Source organism: Macrobrachium rosenbergii, chromosome 1, assembly GCF_040412425.1.
Source record: "Macrobrachium rosenbergii isolate ZJJX-2024 chromosome 1, ASM4041242v1, whole genome shotgun sequence".
NCBI lineage: Eukaryota > Metazoa > Arthropoda > Malacostraca > Decapoda > Palaemonidae > Macrobrachium > Macrobrachium rosenbergii.
Genome location: NC_089741.1, coordinates 7337688 through 7364625, shown reverse-complemented (window position 1 = coordinate 7364625; position 26938 = coordinate 7337688). Strand labels below are relative to the sequence as shown.

Below are 26938 nucleotides of genomic sequence, written 5' to 3'. Positions count from 1 at the left end.
TAATACATATATATATCAATATATATTTTACATATATGTATATTTATTATATATTATGTACTGTATATTACATATATATATATATATATATATATATATATATATATATATATATATATATATATATATATATATATATATATATATATATATATATATATATATATATATATATATATATATATATATATATATATATATACTGTATATATACATATATATACATATATATATGTATATATATACAGTAAACCCACCGTATTCGCGGGGATGCATACCGCACCCCCCTCCCATGAATAGCTAAAATCCACAAATACTTACAACCCCTCAAAAAACACTTATAACTGCCTATTATGATAGTTTAAACAGAAAAGACCCTCTGAAAATGCTTATTCCTTAGTATTTTAATAGTTTTATCATAAAAAGTACATTTAGTTATTCCACCATGTTCTGATAACACACCTACGTCTTGCGAGACAAACCATACACGCCTTTTGGTGCCACCATGCTTGACCGAGCAAACCAAACCTCTGGAGTAGGCTTTTGCCTGACTTCCTCTGATTGTGACCTGTTGAGTGCCAGTGAGTGCCTCATACTGAAGTTTGTACTCTGGAAGTACCACACCTACGTGCCATTCTGCCTGTTTGTTGGACCAATGAGAAGTAGAGCTAACCACTATGAGTGCCATCTTCTCGTTGGTCCTCCTCACTTTATGTTCTCGGGAACCTTACCTACGAGTGCCACCTTTGTTGGCACTTCCCTCTTTGTTCCTCAGAGCACTACATCTGCCCACCCCAGTGCCATCCTGTGGCATTTCCGTGACTAACAGTTCCTTGGCATAGCCACTATATCGACTTATGCCGAGGACTTTAGACCCTTCCAGTAATTTGGGCTGGAAAGAAACCTCCGTAGAGAGTCCCTTACCACCTGGGTTGATGCGCAGGTAACTAGAACCCAACAGGAGAGAGAAGCCCAGTGAGCTCATGAACTGGCCGTAGCTCAGTTCAGAGCCAAAAATCCCACTTCTGCTCTTCCCCCGGAGATCCAGAAGCTGATACAAACACCTTGGCAGTGCCACTTGCGTGCACTGAGCAGTGCCACCCTCCATCCTCCCTGATGTTGAGCCTCATTCCACTTTAAACTCTAAGCATGGCCCTGCTGAGATGACAGTGTCAGTGCCAAATCAAGATTGGATTCCTGTGCCTGGTCCTGCTTGTGTATCAGACCCAGAGCACCCCATAGATTTCCATACAGGAGATCATAATCAACCACCCCTCTCTTCACCCGGCTTGGCTCTGCTACCAGTACCGGACAGAGAGCCAACCTGAAATTCAGTACTGTCCTTTCCGGATTCCCCTGACCTCAGCGGAAAGTCATCCCTCGATGCAGCCTCACAACCCATGTCTGAGTTGGTCATTGTGACCTGTGAGTCTCCCAAGCTAGTAACGCTCCCTTCCTCGCCATCTCAGCCCTTAGAAGCAGAGACCCTGATGGGACTCTCTTCCATACCTCAGCTGGTCGCAGAGCATAAGAACTTGCACTGGCAGCTGCTAGATCTAATTAACTCCGCCCCTGCTCAGGTTGTCGCAGCAGCCGGAAAAGGTGGCACTCCTGTGCTCTCCTCGAACTCGGGCTCCCTGACTCCTATGGTGCCTCAAGTCATCAAGCCAGGAGAGGCCCAAGGAAGAGAGGTAAACAGCATAGGATGCCCAGGTAGCGAATGAGAGCCACTGAGTTCTTACAGCACTGGTGCCAACCTGGCACAGTGACCCCACTTTATCTAAGTAATTTAGCACCATAATCCAGAGTCGGATGCCAAGTCGCTTCCTTCCTCCAGCTCTTTGTAAAATGTAAGTAATTTCTTTTCCTGTCATTTGACATCGTGTTACTTCTTCTGTTCCTACAGTAACGCTCATTGTACAACACTAGTCTACCTCTAACTTTGTGTTACATTACCCACTCTGCTTGAGTGCTATGCAGAGTATCAAGTGCCAGATGCCCTGGCACTGTCAATCTGTCAGTGCTAATGCTGATAGTCCTGTAGGGTCTCTGATGATCAAAGCTACCTGACAAGTGAGGTTTTCACATTTTACCAGTCCTTGATGCCTATTCCAGAGACAGCGATCAAGTTACTCCCTACTAGTTAAATTTTGTGACATAATTTCTTCCCCAAGTTTATTAAATAGTTACCTTAGCTAAAATCCCATTTTGTTTACCATTACCTACCTTTTGCTTTCTCTCCTTTTGCACTGTTACCAGTTGCACCACCTTGTGTATGGGCTAGCACAAGTATGTTGTGAAACATCAGACAAAGGTTGTCTGACCAAATCAGCCACAATCCATATATCATTGGCGCTAAAATGTAGTTTGTAAGAGGCAAACCTGCATTGAAGTTGAGATGTAAAACGAATTAATAATTTTGCGTTTCGTGATTTGTGTTTTCTGTAAGTCAATTTTCTGCCTCATAGTTTGAATTGTCTAGAGTAAATTTTGCACGCAGACATGATTTTAGGTTTAATTAGATGAGAGAGGGAGTCATGTCTGTCAATCTGTAAAAAGCTTCTAGACTTTCACACCTGAAAGGGTGTGTAACGTCTTCCTTTGTTGGGGAGGTGTTACAAACGTCCTTTTGACTGTTTACGTTTCCCATCTTGATAGTTCAATATAATGTAAAGTAAAAGAAATACTAGATGATTTTGTGAAGTTCATTTGACGCTTTCCCACGTCATGCCCTTTCCATGAATGACAGCCCAGGTAAAATCGTGACCGTACCCAAAGTAATTAACAGCACCTGGCCCAACATAGCAATCCTCATTCGAGGGAAAGTTAGCCCTTTTGCATAATAAAGAGAACCCTTAGAGACTTCACACAGCTCTGATATTGTTAAACAGTCCCTGGTCAATTTGTCATGAGAGCCATCTGAGGAAATTACCCCTCTGAGCAGCTACCTGCCATACTATTGCGGGTCATTTCCTTGACCTGTTCCACAACTGCATCTCCCCCTACTCAGCCCCGCCTCTTACATCTAATTATCACGCTATTGTCACCTCTTTCCCTCGAACTTTTACTGGCCGGCTTTCAACGGCCTTTCCAGGTACCTGCCGGGATTATCCAGGTGCCCTGAGAAGAGGACAATAGATGACCCCATTTAGATGGGACTGTCAAAACACGACTACCATCTGTGCCAATTACATTATAAATATGGGGTCCGACGGGACATCCTCTGCATATGTATCTTGCGACATCTTCCTGTCAAGAATCCTGTTGGATAGGGACTCCGATTGAGTCCCCACTCGACGTCTCTCTGACGCTGTCACTCTGAAGGTGGTCCTAACTAACCGCCGTGCCCTTTGAGTGCTGATGACTCTGTAGCCCCGCAACATCCTTCTGCCTTCACCTGATTCCTCTATGGTGGGGGAATGTACAAGATGCAGCTTCCATTGATGCTCCTGCTACGGGAGACTGGCTCTGATCTACTTAAGTCTTGTCCATAGCCTAAGATCTGTGTTGGGAGTACCTGTTATGTGAAATTACCTGTAGGTCAATGATGCCATCTTCCTGCAAACTGCAGGCGCCATATCAGGCGAAGATATCCAGATCCCCAGTGTGAACCCTGTCTTGCTTGCAGTACCCCATCTTGTACTATCTAAGGATTCTATCCCATATTTATGATGTGTGTTAGCTTAAGAAGGCATAGTTGTATTGTTTGCATTTGTGTGGCACTCTTGCTTATTGATTGTCATTTTAGTACAGTAATTTTGGACAGTGCCAAAGAGCTCTATTGATAGCTCCTGTAAATATTACGTCTTCTGATATGTTAGTGAATTATATGTTTTAAGTGAACAATCTTAAGTTTACCTTGAACCCTTACTTTGTTTATATTTTGAGTTATATTAATAACCAACCCTTTCTGAACACTGGAGCGTGGCCCCTCTTAGTCAGGTGTCATTTCCTAAAGCATAGTTTATAGCCATCCCTCACACTCCATGGCTGCACCCATGACAATATATATAAATATATGTATAATTATATATATATATATATATATATATATATATATATATATATATATATATATATATATGATTATTATAACTTTTACGTGATTCATTTATCACACATTACCACAGGTGAAAAATAAGAGACGGGGTGTAGGTCCTGACTGGTTTCGACTTTATTTCCAAGCTGTTGACGAAGGACTGATACAGAGTATAAGAAGTCACAAATATATATACTACAGGAACAGCACTGACGAACATACACAACCGTTAGAGACTACATATCCACCCACCAGCCTGTGCTGAGGTAGGAGTGGCCGTCAAAACTCATTTGACTAAAAATCACAATATACTCTCAGGGGACAATACTGATAAACATACCGACCATAGGCGACAACAGATCCACACCTGACAGGTGTCAGGGAGGCGGAGTTTGGAAACTCATTAGCACTGCTGCCCCTGTACTGTGTTTACAAATATGATAATCCTATTTTCATAGATCTCTACTGCCTGCCTTAAAATTTAAACAGTTTACATATTTCTTTTGATATTAAAGGATCAAGTTTTTACATCCCTTGACTGATATTCATATTATGGTTGTAACTTTCTTTCATAAAGCTAGATTCAATGATATTCCTTTCCAGTGCATTATTAGAATATACAATCCTTTTTGCCCCTTCCCAGTTGATAGCATGATTGTTCTCACCAACATGTACAAAAATACTACTGTTCCCCTGTGCATATCTCACATTTCTTATGCTGTTCAATTCTTTTTTTCCATTGCTTTACCCGTTTGGCCAATATAAAAGTTGTCACAAGACTTACATGGAATTTTGTATACACACCCTTTAGTATTGTCAGGGGAGTTCTTGGTAAGTATATTTTTCATTGTTTTATTGTTCTTAAATGCGACATTAACACCAAAATTCTTAAGAAGAGGGGGGATATCTTTCATATTATTATTATAAGGCAGTACAAGCAAATTTTTTGTGTTGTAAGGTTCTTTTTGGTTTTGATACAGTCTTTTTTGCCGCTTGAAATGCACTGTTTAATACACTGTCAGGATATGTCAGTTTCTTGCGTGCATTCCTAATCTTATCTATTCCTCATCAATATATTCAGGGCTACATAACCGTAATGCTCTTAAAAACATAGATGAAAACACTGATTTTTTAACCTTATTGCTTTGTCCGGAATAGAAATGCACATAGGAAGAAATATTAGTGGGTTTTCTATACACACTATATTTAAACCCACTACTATTTCTTCGTATAAGGACATCCAAAAAGGGTAAGCACCCCTCATTTTCCATTTCCATAGTGAATTTAATTGATGGTACTTGACAAAAAAGTTATTTACATCTTGGTTCCCTAGTCCTACACAAATTATGTAGTCAACATACCTAAACCATGTTACATTGCGTGGGATTATGTTGTTTAATATTTTCTTTTCAAAAAATTCCATACACAAGTCACTTAACACTGGGGATAGAGGGTTTCCCATTGCCATACCAGAATTTTGTGAGTAAAATTTACCATTAAATCCAAATTTACATTTCACACACAATTTAATCAGTTCAGTTAAAGTACTTTTAGAAAATGGGATATCCAGCTGTGTGTTCTCTAATAATTCAGATAAAAACTCCGTCAGATCATCAATTGGCACCTTTGTGAGTAGTGATATTATATCAAAACTTACAAGCCTGGATTCACTAGTAATTTGTACACTATTTAGTTTGTTTATCAGGTCCACTTTATTCGTGATATTAGCATTTGAGATGGTACCTACTAATGGGTTGAGAATATCCACTAGGTACTTCGCTAGCTTGTAAGATGCAGAACCAACTGAACTGATAACTGGCCAGGCAAGAAAGTTTTTGTGAGTTTTTATTGTACCATACATGTATGGTAACGATGGAGAGGTCACACACAACTTCTTTATAATCCTTTCGTTACCTTTTAACAGGTTTTTCACCTTTCTATTGAAACCACTGTTCACATTGTCTAAAGGGTTCTTATTTAATTCTTTATATGTACTATCATCACCCAAAAGATTTTCCATTTCTTCTATATATTCGCTCTTATTTAAAATTGCAGGAGCGTCTGATTTATCTGCTTTTGTCATGTGCATATTTTTATCTTTTTTTCAGTTCATTGATAGCAACCATAAATCTTTTGGGGACGTTTGTGGTGTCTGATTTTTTCATACTTCCATAAATCACTCCCTTCACTATGTTCACTTCTTCATTCGTTAAATGTTTTTCCAAATTGCACAGTCTTTAGTAATTTCCACACTGTTCCTTCCGCCAGAAGATAAAGCAAAGTTTAAAACGCAGCCGAAGGCACTAGTTACATTTCTATCCAGATGTTTGGCGGATAAGTTGACGACACATTCATGATTGGCGTTGTTGGTCCACGTCCCTCGTCAGTGGCTTGGAAATAAAGTCGAAACCGGTCAGGACCTACAGTACACCCAGTCTCTTATTTTTCACCTGTGGTAATGTGTGATATATATATATATATATATATATATATATATATATATATATATATATATATATATATATATATATATATATATATGTGTGTGTGTGTGTGTGTGTGTGTGTTACAGCCAAAAACCCAAAATTGGTATATATATATATATGTGTGTGTGTGTGCGTGTGTGTGTGTATGTGTGTATGTATGTTACAGCCAAAATCCAAAATTGGCCAAAGTGGGAAGTGGCCAGCCAACTCGGGAAATGGCCGAGATGTTGTGGCCAAGGTCTGATTACTTGAAATTTAACAGTGTACAGTATAATGTGTTTCTCTGTGTTTAGTACTAGCCCCTCGGGAATCAAATATCCCTAGGTGCATTTGCTTCCTGATAGGCTAGTACTAAACACGGTGAAACAGTGTAGATGAATTGCGGTTTCAACATGTTTAGTACTAGCCCCTCAGGGATCAAATGTCCCTAAGTGACCTGGTAAGTTCACGAATTCCCTGAAAATTTCAGGGATTTTGCAAAATCTTTGGTTTCACAGTCTCGCTGTAACACATATATATATATATATATATATATATATATATATATATATATATATATATATATATATATATATATATATATATATATATATTATATATATATATATATATATATATATATATATATATATATATATATATATATATATATATATATATATATATATATATATATATATATATATATATATATATATATATATATATATATATTCTTATGCTGTGGTTTTCATAATACAGTAATCTCCCCGTGTGTATGTGTGTATTGTCATGTACTGTATGATCTTATGTTCAGATGCGCGTATGCTGTAAAAGAGCTAGCGTAAAGTTACGGTGTTTAAACGCTGTATGGTTTGAAAGGACGACGTATGCGTCGAGCTGAGAGAGACTGAGGTCGTTGTTCATTGTATAGAGACGCGTTTGTTAGTCAATATTCAAAACTTGCTGAGACTATCACCTTCTCCATTAGCGAACAAGGCACTATGGGCCGCGATCAAAAACATTGTGGGGTGGAAGATTCCATTACAAAAGTTGCCTAATGTCGTTCAGGAATGTTATTAGAAGCGATGTTTTCCATTCTTATTATAATAACTAGAGATTCTCTTGTTCTGAAACTATGTAATGATAAATATTAGTGTTAACTGTAATTCCACTTTGTCTCTAATTATCATTTTAAGGAGTTTTAAAATAAAAACATCGTCTGGGACCTGTTCTTTCCACCCATAGACTGTGCCCTCTGCATCTAAAAGGGGCCCACACTCAGAGACCAAAAAGCGTTGTGGAAAGGAGCTGCGTTTTTCCGCTCCGCGTCTCTCTCTCTCTCTCTCGCTCGCTCGCTCTCGGGATTTTACGAATGTCCTGTTTTAACGTAATTGATATTTAGATAGACGATGGTCACTCATATCCTTTAACTGTTTAATTCCTTAGTAAATGTGTCTGAGTTATCTTAACAATGTATTTTATTAAGTGTGTGTGTAACGGCGCCTGGTTAAAGACACGAAGCATTTGGTACCAAGGTATTGTAATATAATTATTGGGTTTCAGTGCACTGAAAATAATATCTGCAGTGGTTATATGTAAAGATACCTTTTTACTTTTTTAATATTTTTTGTGTTATATGTTTTATGCTTTATCTTTTGAAGAAATTTTCTTTTATACATATATGTGATGTGTTTGCTATTGCCTTAATTTTTGCTTTACATTTTTTGATATTTAATCTTTTGCAGAGTATATTTCTGTCTTTTGTATCCACATTTTTATATGATTGATTTATTTCCCTTATTTTGTTTAACACGTGGGAATTAATTTACTTACAGTATATTTCCTTTCAATCAAGTTTTGTTATTTAACAATTTAAATCTTTCTTGAATAATTTTTGATTAATTAATAAATTAATTTCTGATTTAGTTTTGACTGATGATTAATTCAGATTTAATCCAATTTTGTTTTATCTTGAAGTAATAATAAATTTCCCTGAGACTGTTAATGTCATGTATAATCTTTGAATTTAGAAATAAATTTTTGTATTTAAAATATTAGAGTTTCATTCATTGACCCACCAGTAATTTTGATTTGAATTAGAGATAGAGTGGTAAGTGAGATGTTTTCCTTCAAGTAATTGAAGTGAGCTCGAACCAGGGAAATGAAATAAATAGAAATAATTGAACTTTTATAATGTTAATGGAGTGATGCCCTTAGATTTTACCTCACACCTGTTTAACGAACTTTATCTGCTTTCTTTCATGATTGATAAGTTTTATAAGGGATCATTGTTGCCTTTAGAGAAATCAGTCGTCTTGTATGTGTGATGAGGGTTCAGGTGTCTGGCTTTTGTGAGGTAACTATAATTGTTGAATAAATGGTAAGTTTGGTAATCAAATATCAAGCACTTAGATACCAGGTTTGATTTAAAGAACAGACACTGGACACTCCGGGGTCACCATATATAAATGGTGCACTAGACTGGACCATTTCCCCATATATAAATGGTGCCTTAGACTCTGGGACAAGCACTTAGATATCAGGTTTGATTTGAAGAACAGACACTGGACACTTCTTGTCACAATATGTATATATATATATATATATATATATATATATATATATATATATATATATATATAAATATATATAAGCATTAAGCTACAAACGTCCTTTAATATCCCATTCGCTCTACCTCGGAAATAATATATTTTCATATATGTTACCGAAGGGGAATTTTTAGTTGATAATAAGTACGCCGTCCGTGGGCTCGAACCAGCGAAGGACAGGAACTCAGGACTACAGGGACGATTAACCCAGCTGCGGCCACAAGAGAGGTATAAGTGGATATCGGCTCCCATATACAAATCACCCGTCGAACTCAGGTGTTTGTGTTTGGAGACGATATCCACCCACGCCTGCCATGTTGACCGTGTAATGCGTTTGTCACACGCAGCCATATTATGAAGTTTTATCACATCACCATGATTCATATACAAGCATTAAGCTACAAACGTCCTTAATATATCAATTCGCTCTACTCGAAATAATATATTTTCATAAATGTTGCCGAAGGGGGATTTTTAGTTGATAATAAATAGTACGCCGTCCCAAGAAGCTTGAACCAGCGAAGGACAGGAACTCAGGACTACAGAGGCGCGCATTTAACCAGCGCGGCCACAAGAGAGGTATAAGTGGATATCGGCTCCCATATACAAATTACCCGTCGAATTCAGGTGTTTGGAGACAATATCCACCCACCTCTGCCATGTTGACGTGTAATCGTTTGTCACACGCCAGCCATATTATGAAGTTTTATCACATCACGTGATTCAATAACAAGCATTAAGCTGCAAACGTCCTTTAATATCCAATTCGCTCTACCTTGGAAATAATATATTTTCATAAATGTTACCGAAGGGAATTTTTAGTTGATAATAAAAACGCGTCCGTGGGCTCGAACCAGCGAAGGACAGGAACTCAGGACTACAGGACGCATTAACCAAAGCGCGGCCACTAGAGGTATAAGTGGATATCGGCTCCCATATACAAATCACCCGTCGAACTCAGGTGTTTGTGTTTGGAGGCGATATTCACCATTTTCTAGCCATGTTGACCGTATAATGCGTTTGTCACACGCGCAGCCATATTATGAAGTTTTTATCACATCACCGTGATTCATATACAAGCATTAAGCTACAAACGTCCTTTAATATACCAATTCGCTCACCGTGGAAATAATATATTTTCATATATGTTACCGAAGGAATTTTTAGTTGATAATAAGTACACCGGCCCCGAACCAGCGAGCCCACGGACGGCGTACTTATTATCAACTAAAAATTCCTTGCAACATATATGAAAATATATTATTTCTGAGGTAGAGCGAATTGGATATTAAAGGACGTTTTTTTAATGCTTGTATATGAATCACGGTGATGTGATAAAACTTCATAATATGGCTGCGTGTGACAAATGCATTACACGGTCAACATGGCAGAAGGTGGGTGGATATCGCCTCCAAAACACAAACACCTGAGTTCGATGGGTGATTTGTATATGGGAGCCGATATCCACTTATACCTCTCTTTGTGGCCGCGCGGGTTAATGCGTCCCTGTAGTCCTGAGTTCCTGTCCTTCGCTGGTTCGAGCCCACCTGGGACGTTGTGCATTTATTATCAACTAAAAATCTCTTCGGTAACATATATGAAAATATATTATTTCCGAGGTAGAGCGCAATAATTGATATTAAAGGACGTTTGTAGCTTAATGCTTGTATATGAATCACGGTGATGTGATAAAACTTCATAATATGACTGCATGTGACAAATGCATTACACGGTCAACATGGTAGAGGTGGTGGATATCGTCTCCAAACACAAACACCTGAATTCGACGGGTGATTTGTATATGGGAGCCGATATCCACTTATACCTCTCTTGTGGCCTTATGGTTAATATATCCCTGTAGTCCTGAGTTCCTGTCCTTCGCTGGTTCGAGCCCACGGACGGCGACTTATTATCAACTAAAAATTCCTTCGGTAACACATATGAAAATATATTATTTCCGAGGTAGAGCGAATTGATATTAAAGGACGTTTGTAGCTTAATGCTTGTATATGAATCACGGTGATATGATAAAAACTTCATATATGTATATATACACACACTGTTAATTTCAAGCAATTACACCTTGGCCATTTCCCGAATTGGCCAACCACTTCCCACTTTGGCCGATTTCAGGCTTTGGCTGTAACATATACTATATATATATATGTATATATGTATATATATATATATATATATATATATATATATATATATATATATATATATATATATATATATATATATATATATATATATATATATATATTATCATAAATAGCAAGAACTCGCTAGCAAATTGCTTCCCCCTTTTTCTTTTTTTTTTTGTTGTTTTCATTTACTGTCGGCCGATCGATATTTCGCATGGTCAGAATACAAGAGATTAAAACGGATTGTAGGCCACTCCCTTTAAGTAGGTAATTCCTTTCCGAGGCAAAAGTGAATCTGTCTGGTTGTCCTTTTCAGGCAAAAAACCCCTGCGGGCATCAGCTGAACATGACTCAATCCCCCCTATGTGTTGGATGTGCCCCCTGCCCCATAGGAGGAGATAAAAGCAGAAACCAGACCGAGGTTCGCTCTCACACGTGCGCGGGAAGAGAGGGTGGGAAGAAGTCCCCAAAGCACCGCCATGCCCTGGCCCATCGATGCCCTTGGCTCTTAACTATGTGGCCTTTCAAAGTATACTTTCCCTCTGTGCACTCCGGCCCAAACCCACGTGTTCCCTTGGATGCTGGCCGGACCGGTGACCCACTCCATTTGCTTGGAGTTTCGAGAAGCCCCCATCGCCTTGCCCTTTAATGAAGCCCTTGCATCTCACCACATGGAGGAAAACTCGCCCTTGGAAATATCAAGTCATCCACGGACCGCTTTCTGTGCTGGAACCAAATCTGCCTTACAGTAAAGTACCCTGGAAAGACCTCCATTCAGTCACGCTTTTCCTCGTAACATTTACTTAATTTGAGTGCCAGTAGTCACCGAATCTCTTGTCAAATGTCCGTACTCCTCGAGTGTCGGCAGTGCTAAGCTATTATTAATTCATCGAAGCCCCTTGGCACCCTCAGTGCAGCTTCGAATTCATTATTCTTTCTCTAGTTTCATTACTGGCGTATAATGTGCATATCTCTCATTTCAGAGTGACCCTATATCGTGGAAGCTTCTTGGACTGTGTCTGGAATCCCCCCCCCCAGTTTCATCCATCCTGCAGGAATCCCCTTCAGGATCAATAATCTACTTGCATTCCTCTTTCCTGTACTAATGTTATTTATGTAAATACACTCCTGCAAGTTTGCCCATGTGTTTGCGTAATATTTTCCTCAGTAGAAGAGCCTTACGCTCATATGAAATTCCCCTTTTGTTTTCCTCTTTTTTATGTTTTTCTGGACCCCCGAAGTCGGAACCACAAGGCTAAATTACCTGAAATTGTTGCTACCTGTCTCACGGAGAATATTTCAAACTAAATTGTCAGGAAAAACATAAAAATGGCGACCTGGCCATAGATCTCATTTTGCAGTTGCAGTTCCCCTAGCGTTGCTTTATTGCATTTGCAACTTGTCAGATCAGCAATTAGCAAAGCTACGCTGGGTACGAGACAATTACGAACCTTTTGTGTAAAACCAGCACACAGATCTGGAAATTCCACGTAAGTAATGTGTTTATCTTAGCAAAACCCTTTTACAATCGTGACTGTTCCTAGGAATTAGAAATAGGGACGCATGTATTCACTGAGAGAAGAGAACCGCCGTGTTAGATTCATAAATGCATGCCTTTCAGGATAGGTAGTTAGGAAATAACCAGTGCTAACCATCCTTTGCTTCGAGGAATAGTGTGAAATTCCTCTGTGTTAAAATCTTTGCCATATCTTTTGCTTCGAGGAATAGTGCGAAATTCCTCTGTGTTAAAATCCTTGCCATATTCTTTGCTTCGAGGGATAGTGCGAAAGAAATTCCTCTGGGATAAATTTTACTTCGCATTTCGGATGAGCGAATTATTATTTAGGCGCGAATAAATTCCCACGTGGGACAAGACGAAGTCAGCTTGCATTGCTGAAATTCTCTCAGTGTAGTTAGAATTCGAGTTAGGTGTTAGGGAAGCGAAATTTAAACTCCGCTTATGGGGAAAATTACTAGGTCGTTTTACTGTTATCCTCTCATCCCGGGAAATTCCCCGGAATCCCAGACAGTCTATAAATAGACGGGTTCATTCACCCAGAATCTAAAAATAACTCCGGTGATGGTCAGACGTCCTTCACCCCCCGCCCATGCCTGCGTGTGTAGCCTTTTTTTTCATTCATTTCTCAGCAAACATTTTCTTTGGGTTTTCCTGTTAGTAATTTCTAAGTCCTAATGGACGAATCATATTTCCAAGTCCTACGGGCAAGCCAAATAAAATTCTACGTCGCACGTGGCGAGAATTTCTTCAAATTCCAAGTCCTCCGAGACTCCTACTAAAATTCTGCGTCGCACGTGGCGAGAATTTCTCCAAATTCCAAGTGCTCAGAGACTCCTACTAAAATTCTACGTCGCACGTGGCGAGAATTTCTCAACCAAATTCCAAGTCCTAAGAGACTCCTTATAAAAATTCTACGTCGCATGAGGCGAGAATTTTTCAACCAAATTCCAAGTCCTAAGAGACTCCTAACCAAATTCCAAGTCCTAAGAGACTCCTACTAAAATTCTACGCCGCACGTGGTGAGAATTCCTAACTCCTGCGGGAAACCCAAGATTAAGGCCTTTTGAGACATTATATTAGTGTATTTCACACACATCTAAGCCCTTACGGGACTGATCATTCTGGTTCATTAGAACAACTCCTTAATTTCACGCTACAGCCAGCCAAGTCCGAGCGTGACAAAATCCAACTACGTCTTCCGAGATACATATCAAAATTCGTTTGCCACGAACAATCACGTCTTTCCGAGACATATTAAATTTTAACAAAAGTCTCCTCAGACTTACTAATCAACTGTCTTATTCAGACAGATCCATTCTCCTGCAGTCTGAACAATTGAGTGTTTCAGATTCCTGCAATTGAGTCTTCTCGGACAACCTGAGTCTGGTCAGACATATCATATAACCATTATTTCAAGATGGCTAATACCAGAGCCCAACAAAACGAGGACTTCAAATTCTACATGTCTGCTGGAAAGGACATGGGACTAACGGGGCAAGATCTGAGAGAATGGGTTCAAGAGCAAGTGAACGATGCCAGGGTGGAGAGAGAGAGAGAGAGAAAGAATTGCCCAAGAGAGAAGAGAGGATCTAGAACGGCAGGAGAGAGAGAGAGAGAGAGCGGGAAGATCGAGAGCGACAGTGCGCCCATGAGCTCCAGATGTTAGAATGACAGCGCGCCACCCCCCCTCCTGCGGCGGGAATGAGTGCCCTCAGCCAAGCTCACTCGTTCATGCCAAAATGGACAGAGTCCGAACCTGAAGTATGGCTTGAAAGGGCCGAACGAGTCCTGGAGTGCTGCGACCTCTCCCCCGCGGAGCTCTCCCTTGTTCTCACTAAATTCCTGGGCAGAAAGGCCTTCGTTGCCTACCACGCCCTTTCAGCAGAAGATAGGGGAAACTGGGAAGCTGTACGCCAAGCAGTTACGAAGGCGTACGAGATTACCCCGAGCGGTGGAGGAGACGTTGGAGAGAGCAGCCAAGAGAAGCAGGCCAGACATGGTCCGATTGGGCGTACCATTCGGAGCGGGCATTAACAAAATGGCTCGATTCTGAAGGAGCCACGAGCGCCGCTGAGGTACTTGAGCGGTTTAAATTTGAGCATTTCCTGCGCTAGGCCCCTCCTGCCCTCGCCACTCATGTAGTGGAAAAAGCCTCAGCAACCCTCACCAAGTGTTGCCGGATAGCAGACATGTGGGAAACTCACCACCCTCAAGAAGGATCTATGGAGCGGAAGATAAATCCCCCGTCCCTCCTCGGAGGATCAAATTCCCACAAAAATGGGAACTCAGGCAAGCCCCTAACTTGCCATTATTGCAAACAGTGCCAGAGCAAGAAACCGGCACCTCTCTCTCCCGGAAAACTGCCCAATAACCCGCCTGCGCCCTCCACAGGGGCAGCGCAGAAAGACTTTAGCCAAACCTTTTGCACGGCATGCAAGGTTTACGGCCATTCTCCCGCATGGGCGAAATGCCCGAACAATAATAAATCAAACACTCCCACCGTCGCCTTGGCCGTCACAAATCCCAAGTCACTAGGCCCTCCCGCCGAAGGGCCCGTATACGTGACTCCTACACGAGGTAGCCACCCCGCATGCCAAGTCACGGCGTTCGAGGACTCGGGCGCGCAAATCTCCCTCATCCGAAGGGACCGAGTTCCCTATGGAGCTATCGTCAATAGACAAAAACTCGTCACGATCAAGGGGATAAATCAATTTAAAATGATACTCCCTACAGTCCAATTGAGAGTCACAAGACCTCACCAATCCAAAATTTGCAATCTTGCAGTAGCAAGCCATCTCCCCGGAGGCTATGACGTCATCCTGGGACAGGACTTTCCGTCCTCACAGAAATCACGACAATCTAGGGGTCCACATTCCCCGAATCATTCCGCGGGCGCGAGTAATCCTCCCCCACTTCTCCCTCAGTCAAGACTGGTGCCGCCTGGGTACCAGGAGGACGTGCAGTCCCTACCAGTGCCACCTGAGTACGATGTACAGTGGCCCCCTCGAACGCTTCCCGATCCAGTTCCAGTGCCCGGCCCTGCCTCAGTGGCGGTGCCAGGACCCCAATCAGATCTCCCTCCCGGAGATGCTAAATTCCTGCTGGTGCCACTTGAATGCACCGAGCAGTGCCAAGCTTCGTCTGTCCTGACCGACAAGCCCAAGAAACCTCTGATAGTGCCTGACTCTGCCCTAGTGCCAGCACCAGAGCACTACCCCGATCTCCATTCACTGGATCCAACTCAGGACCCCCTCTCTTCCCCCGACCTGGCACCACTACCAGCGTCGGTAAGAGAGACGGTTCCTCTCGACCACAACGGAAGCTCACCTGCAGGTCGGCCTCGCAACCCGTGCCTGAGCTGGTCATCGATACCCGCTCACCGCTCACGCCGCCCCCGACCGCCTCCTCTCTGCCTCAGTCCGTTGCCGACGCAATTGCAAGTCAGGATTCTGCCATCTCTTACTTGGCCGATGAACTACAAGAGCTGAGACGGATCATGGTAGAACCAGCCCGGAAACCTCCTGCGTCAGCTGTCGCAGCAGCAGGCCCAGATGGCACTCCGTGCCGCCCTCCAGTCTTGGGCCCTCTGCTTCCCCGGCCGAGGACGACTGTCCCATCAAGAAAGGTTCGAGGTGAAATTACCACGGGCGTGAGAATTTCCAGGTAGTTTACAAAGAGCTCTAGAGCTCCCCTGGCACCTGTGCCACCATTTCAATTTTCGAAGGTCTTGGCACCTCTAATCCAGAAGGGGATGTCAGGCCCTCCGCTATCTTCTTCCATTCCTCAGGAACTTCTCTCTTATCATCCTCTATTAACCTTTCCTTAAATTATCACCACAAGAGGCAATTAAGTATGGGATACCATTCCCCTCAAAATGTATAAATCTTTGTGAATAACAGAGTGAGAAGTGGCACGCCCTTGCGCCCCTACCTTGGCACCGGGCTTGCGTGTCAGCTCTTCCTGAAAGAGTCGTGCCCTTCGGGTGCACTTTTCTCACCCTGGGACTGAAGTGATAGTCCGGGCCGTAATGTATAGGCGAAGGACGATAAATTCCCGCCTAACACAATAAAACCCTCACTCTTTTTCCCTTAGCTCTACTGCCAATATCATTTGCTCTCTTTTAGTTATTTATTTATCTTTCTTTTTAAAGGATCGTGAGTCATAGACTCTTGCCCTTGTGATTTTAAATGCCCCTTTCGTAAGCTCCAAGAGACGTGTTCCGCCTTTCATATGCGGTCACATTTTCCTTCGTAACATCTAGTTAATTTTTCCTTTTGTTACTATTATTATTTTTTTTTTCTTTTCCCCTTCCCTTCCTTCTAAGAACTCTGTTTATCCTAGACCCCACATCTTTTGTCTGCTCACTCCGTCATAACATTGAGTACCCGAGTGTGGGCAGTGGACGCATAAAATTAGCGTAGTTTAAGGTTAGCGAATTAAAACTCGCAAATACTCTCGCTCGCATACAACTGTCAACGGTGAGGGTCGGCCATCAGCTATCGAAGTTGGTGATGCGTTGAACTATTAGCTAAGCAATTACCAATGCAGATACGTATAGTCATTACAATATCACGTAAAGGGGATGTCATTAAATACAAAAATAAACGCTGTTTTTCATTTATACAGCCTCTTCAAGGCAGACTGTACTAACCGCATGCTTTTAGGGGCTATCTACAATTAAGCAAACATGTATTTTAATGCTTGACCAATAACCTTTCTTTTATATTTGTTTGCTATAGCCTCATATACTTGGTCTTATAATCCTAATTAATTCACATTGTTCGAGTCACTATAAAGTTATCAATGTGTAACCAAATCCAAAGTAATTACTCTTGTGCAAGTGTTGAAATTACCTTGTGTCCTGTTAAAGAAATTTGTCCCAGTGTGTTATTAAAAGTAATGTCACAGTTTCATAAATCCTTAGGAGTAAAGTTCATTGCAAGGCAGAATGTAGAGTAACGTAAAGCATTTGCCGCTTATTCTTGTATATCGATGTTCACACCCCAGTAAGGCATTTTGTTTGAATCATCAGCTGTGTGGTCGCTTGACCTGTCCGACATTTTGGGAACGGGTTGCCTCCGAGCCAGTAGTCACCATCTTAAACCTTGTTGTTATTGTTTACTTGTGTGACGTCACGAGTAATGTCTGCCTCATCTGCTCCACTTAGCGAACTACTTTGTCTCTCGCATTACCATACTCGCAAATCATAGGGAAAAAAAAATGATTCAGTATCATAGGGAAACTATGTATAGGATTTAATGCAACAGATAAAATAAAGTTAATAATTTAGTCAGGGAATAACTTATTTAGGAAATGTAACAAAAAAAGTTCCTACAGAAAATACACTTTTGCAGGGAATTGTATAAAAAGAAAGAAAAAAAAAACTTCATAATTTACCCACACTTATCAGCCTAAGACACGAACAGTAATAGGGCCAGGTGATATAGGCAAGACAACCCATTACTAGCATAGCCAAAGTAAGAAGTATTTCAAAAAGAAGAAACCTCTAGTGTGCATTTACAATTTTACTTATTTACTCGGGCAGTGCAAACTTTGTTTGCTGGATATTTTTCTTCTCTCTCTCTCTCTCTCTCTCTTTCACTTTTATCCATTCATGTAAGCTTTTAAGATATCTCCGAAGTGTACGTGCACTGTCTTCATTGAAAGAACTGGCTGACATAGATGAGGATAAGTTAAGGTTAACCACAGATATAGAAAACTGTGAGTCATGAGTGGGTTTTTTTTATCCAGACTCAAGCATAATAGCCTTTCTCCCCCTGCATGAAAGGAAGTAGTGCAGCTGGTACTAGGAACTAGTCACCCACAAGGGCCAAAGCAACCAAAATAGATTTTCCTTTTCCCCAGTGCCACTAGTCTGAGGCACTGTAACAACCTGAAGAGCTTACCTATCTCTTTCTTCTTGCCTTCCCTTTTTCCCCTACTTATTAGTTACACTCTGCTTGGGCAGAATGCATTTTCCTCTTAGTACAATTAGTTGTACTCCAAGTCAAGTGTTGATTCCTAGGAACGAACTGGCACCATAGTACCACAACAGAAAAAAAAGGAAGTCCTTTTGTGGCTACATAAGCTACACATGTACCTAGAGATACAGAGTGGCATCAGTGTGACCTTTGCACGGCACACTCAGCCACAGTGCCACCTTATTGAAAAGGTGCCACACCACTGAGGTGTCACCCAAATCTGAAGAACACTTCCTCACTTCTCAAGTATGTCCAGTCAACCCAAATAGACGCCCTTACCTACCAGGACCATGGCGACAGAAAATTACAGAGCCTTCATGGATCTGGGGAAGGAGGCAGGTCTCACGGGAAATAGCCGCTCTTTGAAAACTACAGCACCACCGAGACAGAGTGCTTGCCAAGTGCGTGGAAGGAAAAGGTAGGGCAGCCCTCTGCTCACTGGGGAAGAGTCAAAGAGGCGACATGGTAGAAGTTCGTAGGTTCATAACAAAAGCCTCCAAAATAACCCCGGAGAAATGGAGACAGCGGTTCTGAGGTCTTGCCAAGGAAGTCGGCTGGTCCTGGACTGAATGGGCCTATCATAAGACCCAGTCTGGTACCCACTGGTTCGACTCCCTGTCGTTCACTATCTTCAAGGACCTATTCAATTGGATCATGCTGGAGGATCTTTTCCAGTGTGTGCCGGGGCCCCTTGCTGTGTGTCTCAGTGATAAGCAGCCCACCACACTTACGGAAGCCTGCCATGTGGCCGATTCATGGAAAACCTACAATCAGTCCCACAGCACATCTCAGTGGTGCATAGTGCCAGCCGGGTACCTTTCAGGCTTAACTCGCTTGAAGAACAGACTGCCTAACAAGCCTACGTGCACCCACTGTAAGATGGGGCACACTGAAGCTGAGTACCACTACAAGTTGGGCAGCAGTAAGCAGCCTTCTACTAACAACCATAACTCCTTTCCCTCTACGTCCACTCAACCCTCTCCACCAACAGTCACTGCTGGTCACCGAACCCCCACAAAAGGCTCTTGCTGATACTGCGGTGCTGCCAGCCACTATAGTGCTGGACATCTGGACTGCCCAAATCATGTCCCACCCACCAAGTTCTTCAACTTAATTAGCACCTCATTCTCTGCAGCTGGGCTGCAGAAGATACTTCACCCCTAGAAGTTGGATATCCAGTTCATCTTGGTGGCACCCCTTAATGACTCCAGCCTTCCCGTAGCTCTACCAGTTACGGTAGACACTGCAGCCGATGTTAGCCTGATTTCCAGGGACCAAGTGCCAGCCAGTGCCATGGTTGACGAGCAAACTCGGTGGGAGATGAAATGGATAGAGGGCCACACCAAAACTGTTCCCACAGTCAAGCTCCAGGTCACGACACCTTAGGACACACTACCTCACTGCTTTGGCGTGGTGAGTGGAATTAGGTCTGGAGTGGATGTCCTGTTGGGTCGGGACCTCCTCTGGGGAAGCCCTTCCATAACTCCACTTCGCAGCCATGCTACCTCCTCCATGGAGGATCACCAAATCAAGGCACAGCCACTTTGACTGGCGTGCCACCAAAAGAAGAAGAACCACCTTCTGCCAGCCAAAGTGGTCCGCGGAAGGGGCACACGCAAAACAATTCTCGGCCTAGTCCTCCCTCTCCACAAAAGGATGGCCAGCAACGAGGTCCTCCCTCCTCACGAAAGGACATTCAAGAGAAGCAGTACTGCTGTAGAGCATGCAAGATGACAGGCCACTCCACTAATTGGGAAGGCTGCCCAAATAAGCAACACCCAGCAGACTCTCCAAATCAAGACTCTCCAAGAGACTCTGACCTCCAGCTGGGATAGGAATTTCTGTCTCAGCCCAACTCAAGCCATCCACGAGGTATTACACCTCCGGACCCCTCGTCAGGCATGCCTGACCATCAATCGCTGCCAGTGCCACTTGCGAGCTCTGAGCAGTGCCACACTCCGTACATCTCGGACGTTAAGTCACCACTCGAAGAGGACCCTGTGCCAGATCCAGATCATGAGATGGATCCTCCTCCGGGAGATTCAGGACCCGTCACTCCATGAATTCTAGCAACCTGTGAGCCTCCGGCACCCAAAACTTCTTCCTCACCAAATCCAACCCCAGAGGATGAACCCATGGTGGATCAAACTGCTATACCTTCTCTGGGAGACCAGGAACCTGGCCTCCCTGGACGCAGAGGTTGAGACCGCTCTTGCTCCGGTTTTCGCAGCAGCCGGAGTAGGGAGCCCTCCAGTAGCCTCTGATGTTGCCCCTGACTTCACGCCCGCTAGCCCCTCTGGCCTTTCCCTAGAGTTGGTGCCCTCATCACCTCCTAAGACTGACATAGATAGGCCTTGGAGGAACCCGAAGAAGAAGAAGAAGGGGTGGAAGAGAGCCAAGTAGTTGCAAGAGCCACGAGCTCATCCTGGCAATCGTGCCCTCTTGGCACAATGCCTTTCCATCTCAGAGTGATCCTGGCTCCGGCCCAGAGGAGGTAGCTGGCATGACCTCTGTCATAGTAACAGCCTAGACCAGATTGAGTATGTTGTAATAGTACCCATGTCATTTACACCTTGCAATAAGCAGTGTAGTGTAAGGAGTCTCTAGAAGTAAGTGATTAAAACTCATATCCCTTTAGAGTCAGGTAGATCCTTAGCTAGTTGGATTGCAAGGGACAAATCTGTTCAGGGGAAAAGAGTAAAGTAATCGAGGCAAACAGCTTGCTTAGTACAGACCTTCACGCCTGGAAGGGAGTGAAGGCCTTTTTAAGGGGGAGAGCCATTACAAATATTTATAATGCTCGACCTTTCTTCCTTTATTTAGTAGAAATATATAAAAAAACAAAAAATGGAAAGAACCAAAGCTTTCTCTTTGTAAAGCAGTTCCAGGGAGGCAAGCCAGGGAGCTGGCTTGTTTTTCAAAAACACCAACCATCAGCTAAGGATTTGAAGTTTAGTTTAGGGGTCTATTCAACAGGGTAGATTTTACTAGGGCCACCTTTAGTTAGAGTGTACCTTAAGCTCACTTTTCTATGACCTTCGTACTGGCGAGTTTTTGTCATTTTTCAGGCTACCCGCCGGCCAGCCAACGAGACCTGGTTGGAGGAGTCTTTCAAGCAAGCACCCACGCATTTTGACCCAGTTCGGGCAGTCCAGAGATACCCTTGAGTGATAGTACAGGCACCGTGTGTCTCTCTCAGCCTCCTCCCTTTGCCCCCCCCCCTTCTTGTGGAACAGCCGGGGAAATTGCCTTTTCAACTGACCCAGGGGTTCTGATGCAATTGATTGCTGCATTATCTACTCCAACTGTAAGTCTGAAGATGACAATTACTCCCAGTTCCTTCCTTTAGACCTCCCCCTTATTTCTTGTTTCAAGTTTCTCCCTTAAACAGTCACTGACTAAGGAAAATCCTAGTAAAGCTGTATCCCACTTATGAAGTCAAATATATGAAGTACAATCATTGTTGCCTAGTGAGATTGCATAAATTATCCTCCATGGTGTTAACTTAATATCCTTGATCTAAGATACATCCCGTGCAGTCAATTGCAGTCAATTAATGATAAGTGAGAGGTCCTTGATATCGAAGTGTTATCTGGATACGTGATATTCAGTCCTAGCCAAATGGTACATTCAATGGTATCTTCTGTGACATAACCTATTAGAACACTGCTGTAGTACCAACGTAAAGGACAATGAACTAGCTAAGTCACAATCTTCCAGTGGGACTAGCTGGAGCTGTTTTTAGCTCCCATAAGATTTTTATTTCTATTATTCTTTTGTTGAATGAGATGGTTGAGTAATGTGGTTTATTAAATTCATGTGTTCAGAATAAATCAATCTATTCAGTAACCTAGTTTCAACTGGCGACCAATCTAATTAAGTTAATTATCTGTCTTTTTTGGTAACTTTTAGCCTTAATTGATAGGATTATGTGGGTCTTAGGTAGAGCAAGGGTATATAAATCACAGTAATTAATATATATTGAAGCGTATATAACAAAAAAATAATTCTAGTAGGGACGTAGACTAAATTCAAGACTACTAGTATTGTATCAAGAAACTGATATTTTTCCTGAGCAGTTTGGTAGATGATTGCATATCTGTGTATTGATACTTTGTTTTGATAATGTTAAAGTTTTGTCTTTTAGCCCTTAATGGATGGGCATCATCATATGAGTATCTATAGCAGGTTTTGAGTAATGGACGGGCTAACTCTTATGAGTATTAATATTATGCGCCACACGATTTGGATGAATTTAGTGGAAAGGATGTTCATAGCACTTCAATGGTCCATACATGACTTATGGCAACTGTGTAGCTCAGTACAGGACAGAGGGGGGGATTAGTGTGCCTTGAGACTTGATGGGGGGATGCATTGCCCCTCTCTATTTATTTGCTCATAAATATACCCAGGGATTGCTGTTGGTTTTAGTTCTCATCTTTTATGATAGTATGTCAGCTATAATTGTAATTTTGCAAAGAAAAGTGTAAAGAAATATTAGGAAAACATGAATACCTCACAAAAATTTACTGCATCTCCCCCATCTTAGTAAATCCCGTAAATATTTTACAACAAATATACTCAGAATTTGGTACTGATTTTAGTTCTTATCTGTCATGACATTGTGTGAGCTGTAATCATAATTTTACAAAATGAAATAAAAAAAGATTATTAGAGAAAACATGTATAACGTGGTAAAATTAGCATGTTTTTATGAGTGTCTTGTAAAAGAGGCCCCACACAGGGTTGTAAATAGTCACTTTCAACCTCCTGTGGAAGGTATGGAAATATTTTTAGAATTTATTTTCTTATACCATGTGCAGTTGCATATCTTCCTCTTTCCGTGGATATGTTTTTTTTTTTTTTAATTGGCCAACCTTAAAGTTTGCTTGGTCTGGGGGTGTGTTTAATATGTATTTAGCTCTGGTTTTGCATTTCATGTTCTGAACAGAGCAGAGATGCTGAAGCATTGGCACCCAGTCTCCTGTAGTTGGGAGGTCATGCCAGATATCTGACTGTACCTTAGTTTGCTTCTAAACCTGATTCAGAGCTTGATTTATATGTCTTCTGTAATTAAACGCTTAAGTGAGATTTCTCAGAAACAATAGTTATGTCGACTAATATATTTGTTTCTTGGCACATTTTTCATATAACACAATATGAATTCTTCGCTCTGGGTTTGCTATTTGCTATTTGCTGTGTTAATTTTGAATGATAGTCATGCATGATTTAGTTTAACAAGTGTTTTGGATATTATGTGCAGCAGATCTAAATAAAACTTGATTGTCTGCTGGTATTAAGATTTGCTTTGGATAAATGATTCATACCATCTACAAAATCTTTGAAGGTACTGGAATTATCAGTAACATACAATATCCTACATTGTATCCAATATCTAAATGTGGAGACTATTTCTACCAAGCATCTGGAAAAGAATATATTTTCACACTAGTCTTTGTAAGACCATAGACTAGAATATGTTTTTCATTAACTATCCTAATAACTAGCTCATGATTTTGTGGGTACTGTTTCAGAGATTGGGAAAAAGCTGTAGAATGGGAAAGTACCTGTAGAATGGGGAAAAAGCTATGGAATGGGAAAGAAGCTATGGTGAAACTAAATTACATTAAAATAGTTACAGATGTCTGGATCATATCAAACTTTTTATAAGGGAATTTAGTGTGCGGTAGCTGAGCTTGTTTTTGGAAACTGTTTTCATTTATTTATTTTTTTTTTTCAGTGGACCATCTAGGTGAAATGCGGTGGGAGGGTCGGGACATCTTACTCCAAGAAATGTTAACTTGCACGCTACGTGATATATTCTTAAGTATAGAAGGGAGTTCATGTTCTGCATGGCTGGTAATAACTCTTGCCAATGATGTACTAAGGTAAGCAATGTAGTACTTCGAGGATTATTCTTAACATCCTGGAGCAGTGTATCACAGTTCAGAATTATCATCATATCTGTGGTGAAATAAGTAATTTTAGGGCGTGGATCACTTTCTAAGTAAAGTTACTCTCAGCAATATAAAAATGATTGTCAAATGTTAAACTAGGGTAAGAATGGCATGTTTACAAAAAGACATAAAATTTGATTTCACCAAATTACAAGAGAACTTATGAGAATCTGGATTGTGGAAATTTCAATCATCTGTCTGCTTTCTATCCAGAAAGAATTCATTTTCATTAAACCATAACGACAAGGTAATGAATATTAGGATAGGTATTGGAGTGAAGCGGGACAACTGCTAACAAATTCAGTAAAATTTTGATCTAAATACAATTGGTGTTTCCTTGCAAAGTGACCGCAAGCTTGCATCAGTCAGATTTGATTTGTTGAGAAGTGGGGTTGATGGATGTTGATGGCATTCAAATTTGTTTTTTATCTTTGGACAACCTGTTGTATTTTTCCTCACAACATCTCTACAGCAGAAGGTAAAGCTGTATTTAGCCCGTTAGTTGGCAGTGTGACATGTGAGAACCGTGCTGAGTCTGCTGTACTCTTTGGATGATCTTTGAAGCTCCTTTGAGAGAGGAAGCCAGAGGTAGAATGCATTATTTCATCTGTTAATGGTCTTTGTGTGTCAGCAGGCATGGTTGTAGTCACCTCGTTAATCACCAGGGTTGACGCAAAAACCACGCTGCGCCTACCATGTTAGTGGAGGATGACCTAGTGCTCATGATTAAGAGCAAACCATAGCGTAAGCACAATATTTAGTGTGTTAGTGTCTCTTTGTTAAGTAGGTGGGGCATGGCCCTTCAGGCATCAGTGGCTTATGTGAGTACTATGCTGGTTCCCAGGTCACTCCAAGAGGAATTCAGTGTGAGTTTAAATACTCACAGGTGTCTGGAGACAGCTGACAACTTATTTATTGAGGGCACTCTGTGATTGTGCGCTGAACTTGGCAGCTAAACACAGGTTTTGCAGTGAAGCTCACAGTTTTACAGGATCACTTAATCATCAGTCGAAAGAGGGAAAGAATAGTGAGGATTGTTAGGAGCTATAGAGGAGGAGATGTCTGTCTGGATAAAAAAAATTGTCATAGCCACACCAAAGATGAAATTACAGGAACCAACAAATAAGTATACATTATTCTGACTCGTTCAGAATAAGTATAGCATTTCAAATTGTAAGTAATCATATAGCCTAAATGGTTTGAAATGTTCTAACCTAATTGTAGCTTAAGTTTTATGCTACGACACCCAGGTCACTTCAGCTATATTATTCTAACTCACAATCAAAACCATACTGCGTCTTGTATATTTTCCAAGACATAAATGGTACAAACTTACTATTATTTCAGTTGTTGTAGTCAATATCCCTAGCCTGAGTTGTTATGGAGATTGGCGTGAGCACATTTTCTTACTTCGTAACCCTCATTTTAAGAACACTCCAAGAAATTCTCCTTATCCTACAGTATGCATACCTTATGAAAGGAAATCTCCTTAAAAGGTCTTTAAATGAAAGAAGTGAATTTGAAGGCACCGACAACCATGGCTGAATCTCCTGAGTCATTCCTAGGTACAACTACACTGCATCAGAGCTGCAATAAGACTGACTTTCACGACCGTCGTTGACCAACACCAAACGTTTGACTAACAACCGAACCAACAAACAACCGACGACTGGTACTTAAGCACTAGTACAGGTACACTTACAATCTAATACATTAAATAACCAAATGCTTTTCACAACTAAACACATGCAACAAAACATAACATCTTTCTTCCCCATAATATGCATTTCCACTCTACGTAAATAAGGAAGACACACAAAACTATACCACAACTTGTGGAAAAGTACAATTTCTCTTGTTGAAGTTTCGACATACATAGTACTGTTATCAAAGTTTGAAACAGTTTGAACATCAAGAGGGTTTTGCAGTTGAATGTCAAAATGGATATGGATGAGGAGCTGGCAATTGATGAAGACTTGTTTCACTTAAAGAATGTACGTCCATCTAATGGAAAAGTAGTACTCAGATATGGGGGAACAAGACAGAAACCTTGGATATCGATTGAGACCTGGGGTACAGTGAAGAATGGACAAAAGAAGAAGGTACATGCAGACATATTTCAGCAAGAAGTAGTGTAGGTGGTGTAGTAAAACAAAGGTCAAAAAATGATGAGAGAGAATATTTGAAAAAACAGACTCATCATCTGATGAAGTCTTGT

The 26938-nt window shown here is 41.3% G+C and overlaps 1 protein-coding gene across 1 annotated transcript in view; it reads left to right on the top strand.

Annotated features, from left to right (window-relative positions):
* LOC136852583 (serine/threonine-protein kinase Kist-like) overlaps window positions 1-26938 on the top strand; it is a 422999-nt gene that overhangs the window by 229965 nt on the left and 166096 nt on the right. Inside the window, exon 4 of the mRNA XM_067127735.1 lies at window positions 24504-24651. Within this exon, the coding sequence (XP_066983836.1) occupies window positions 24504-24651 (148 nt within the window). The remainder of the gene's footprint in view (window positions 1-24503; window positions 24652-26938) is intronic.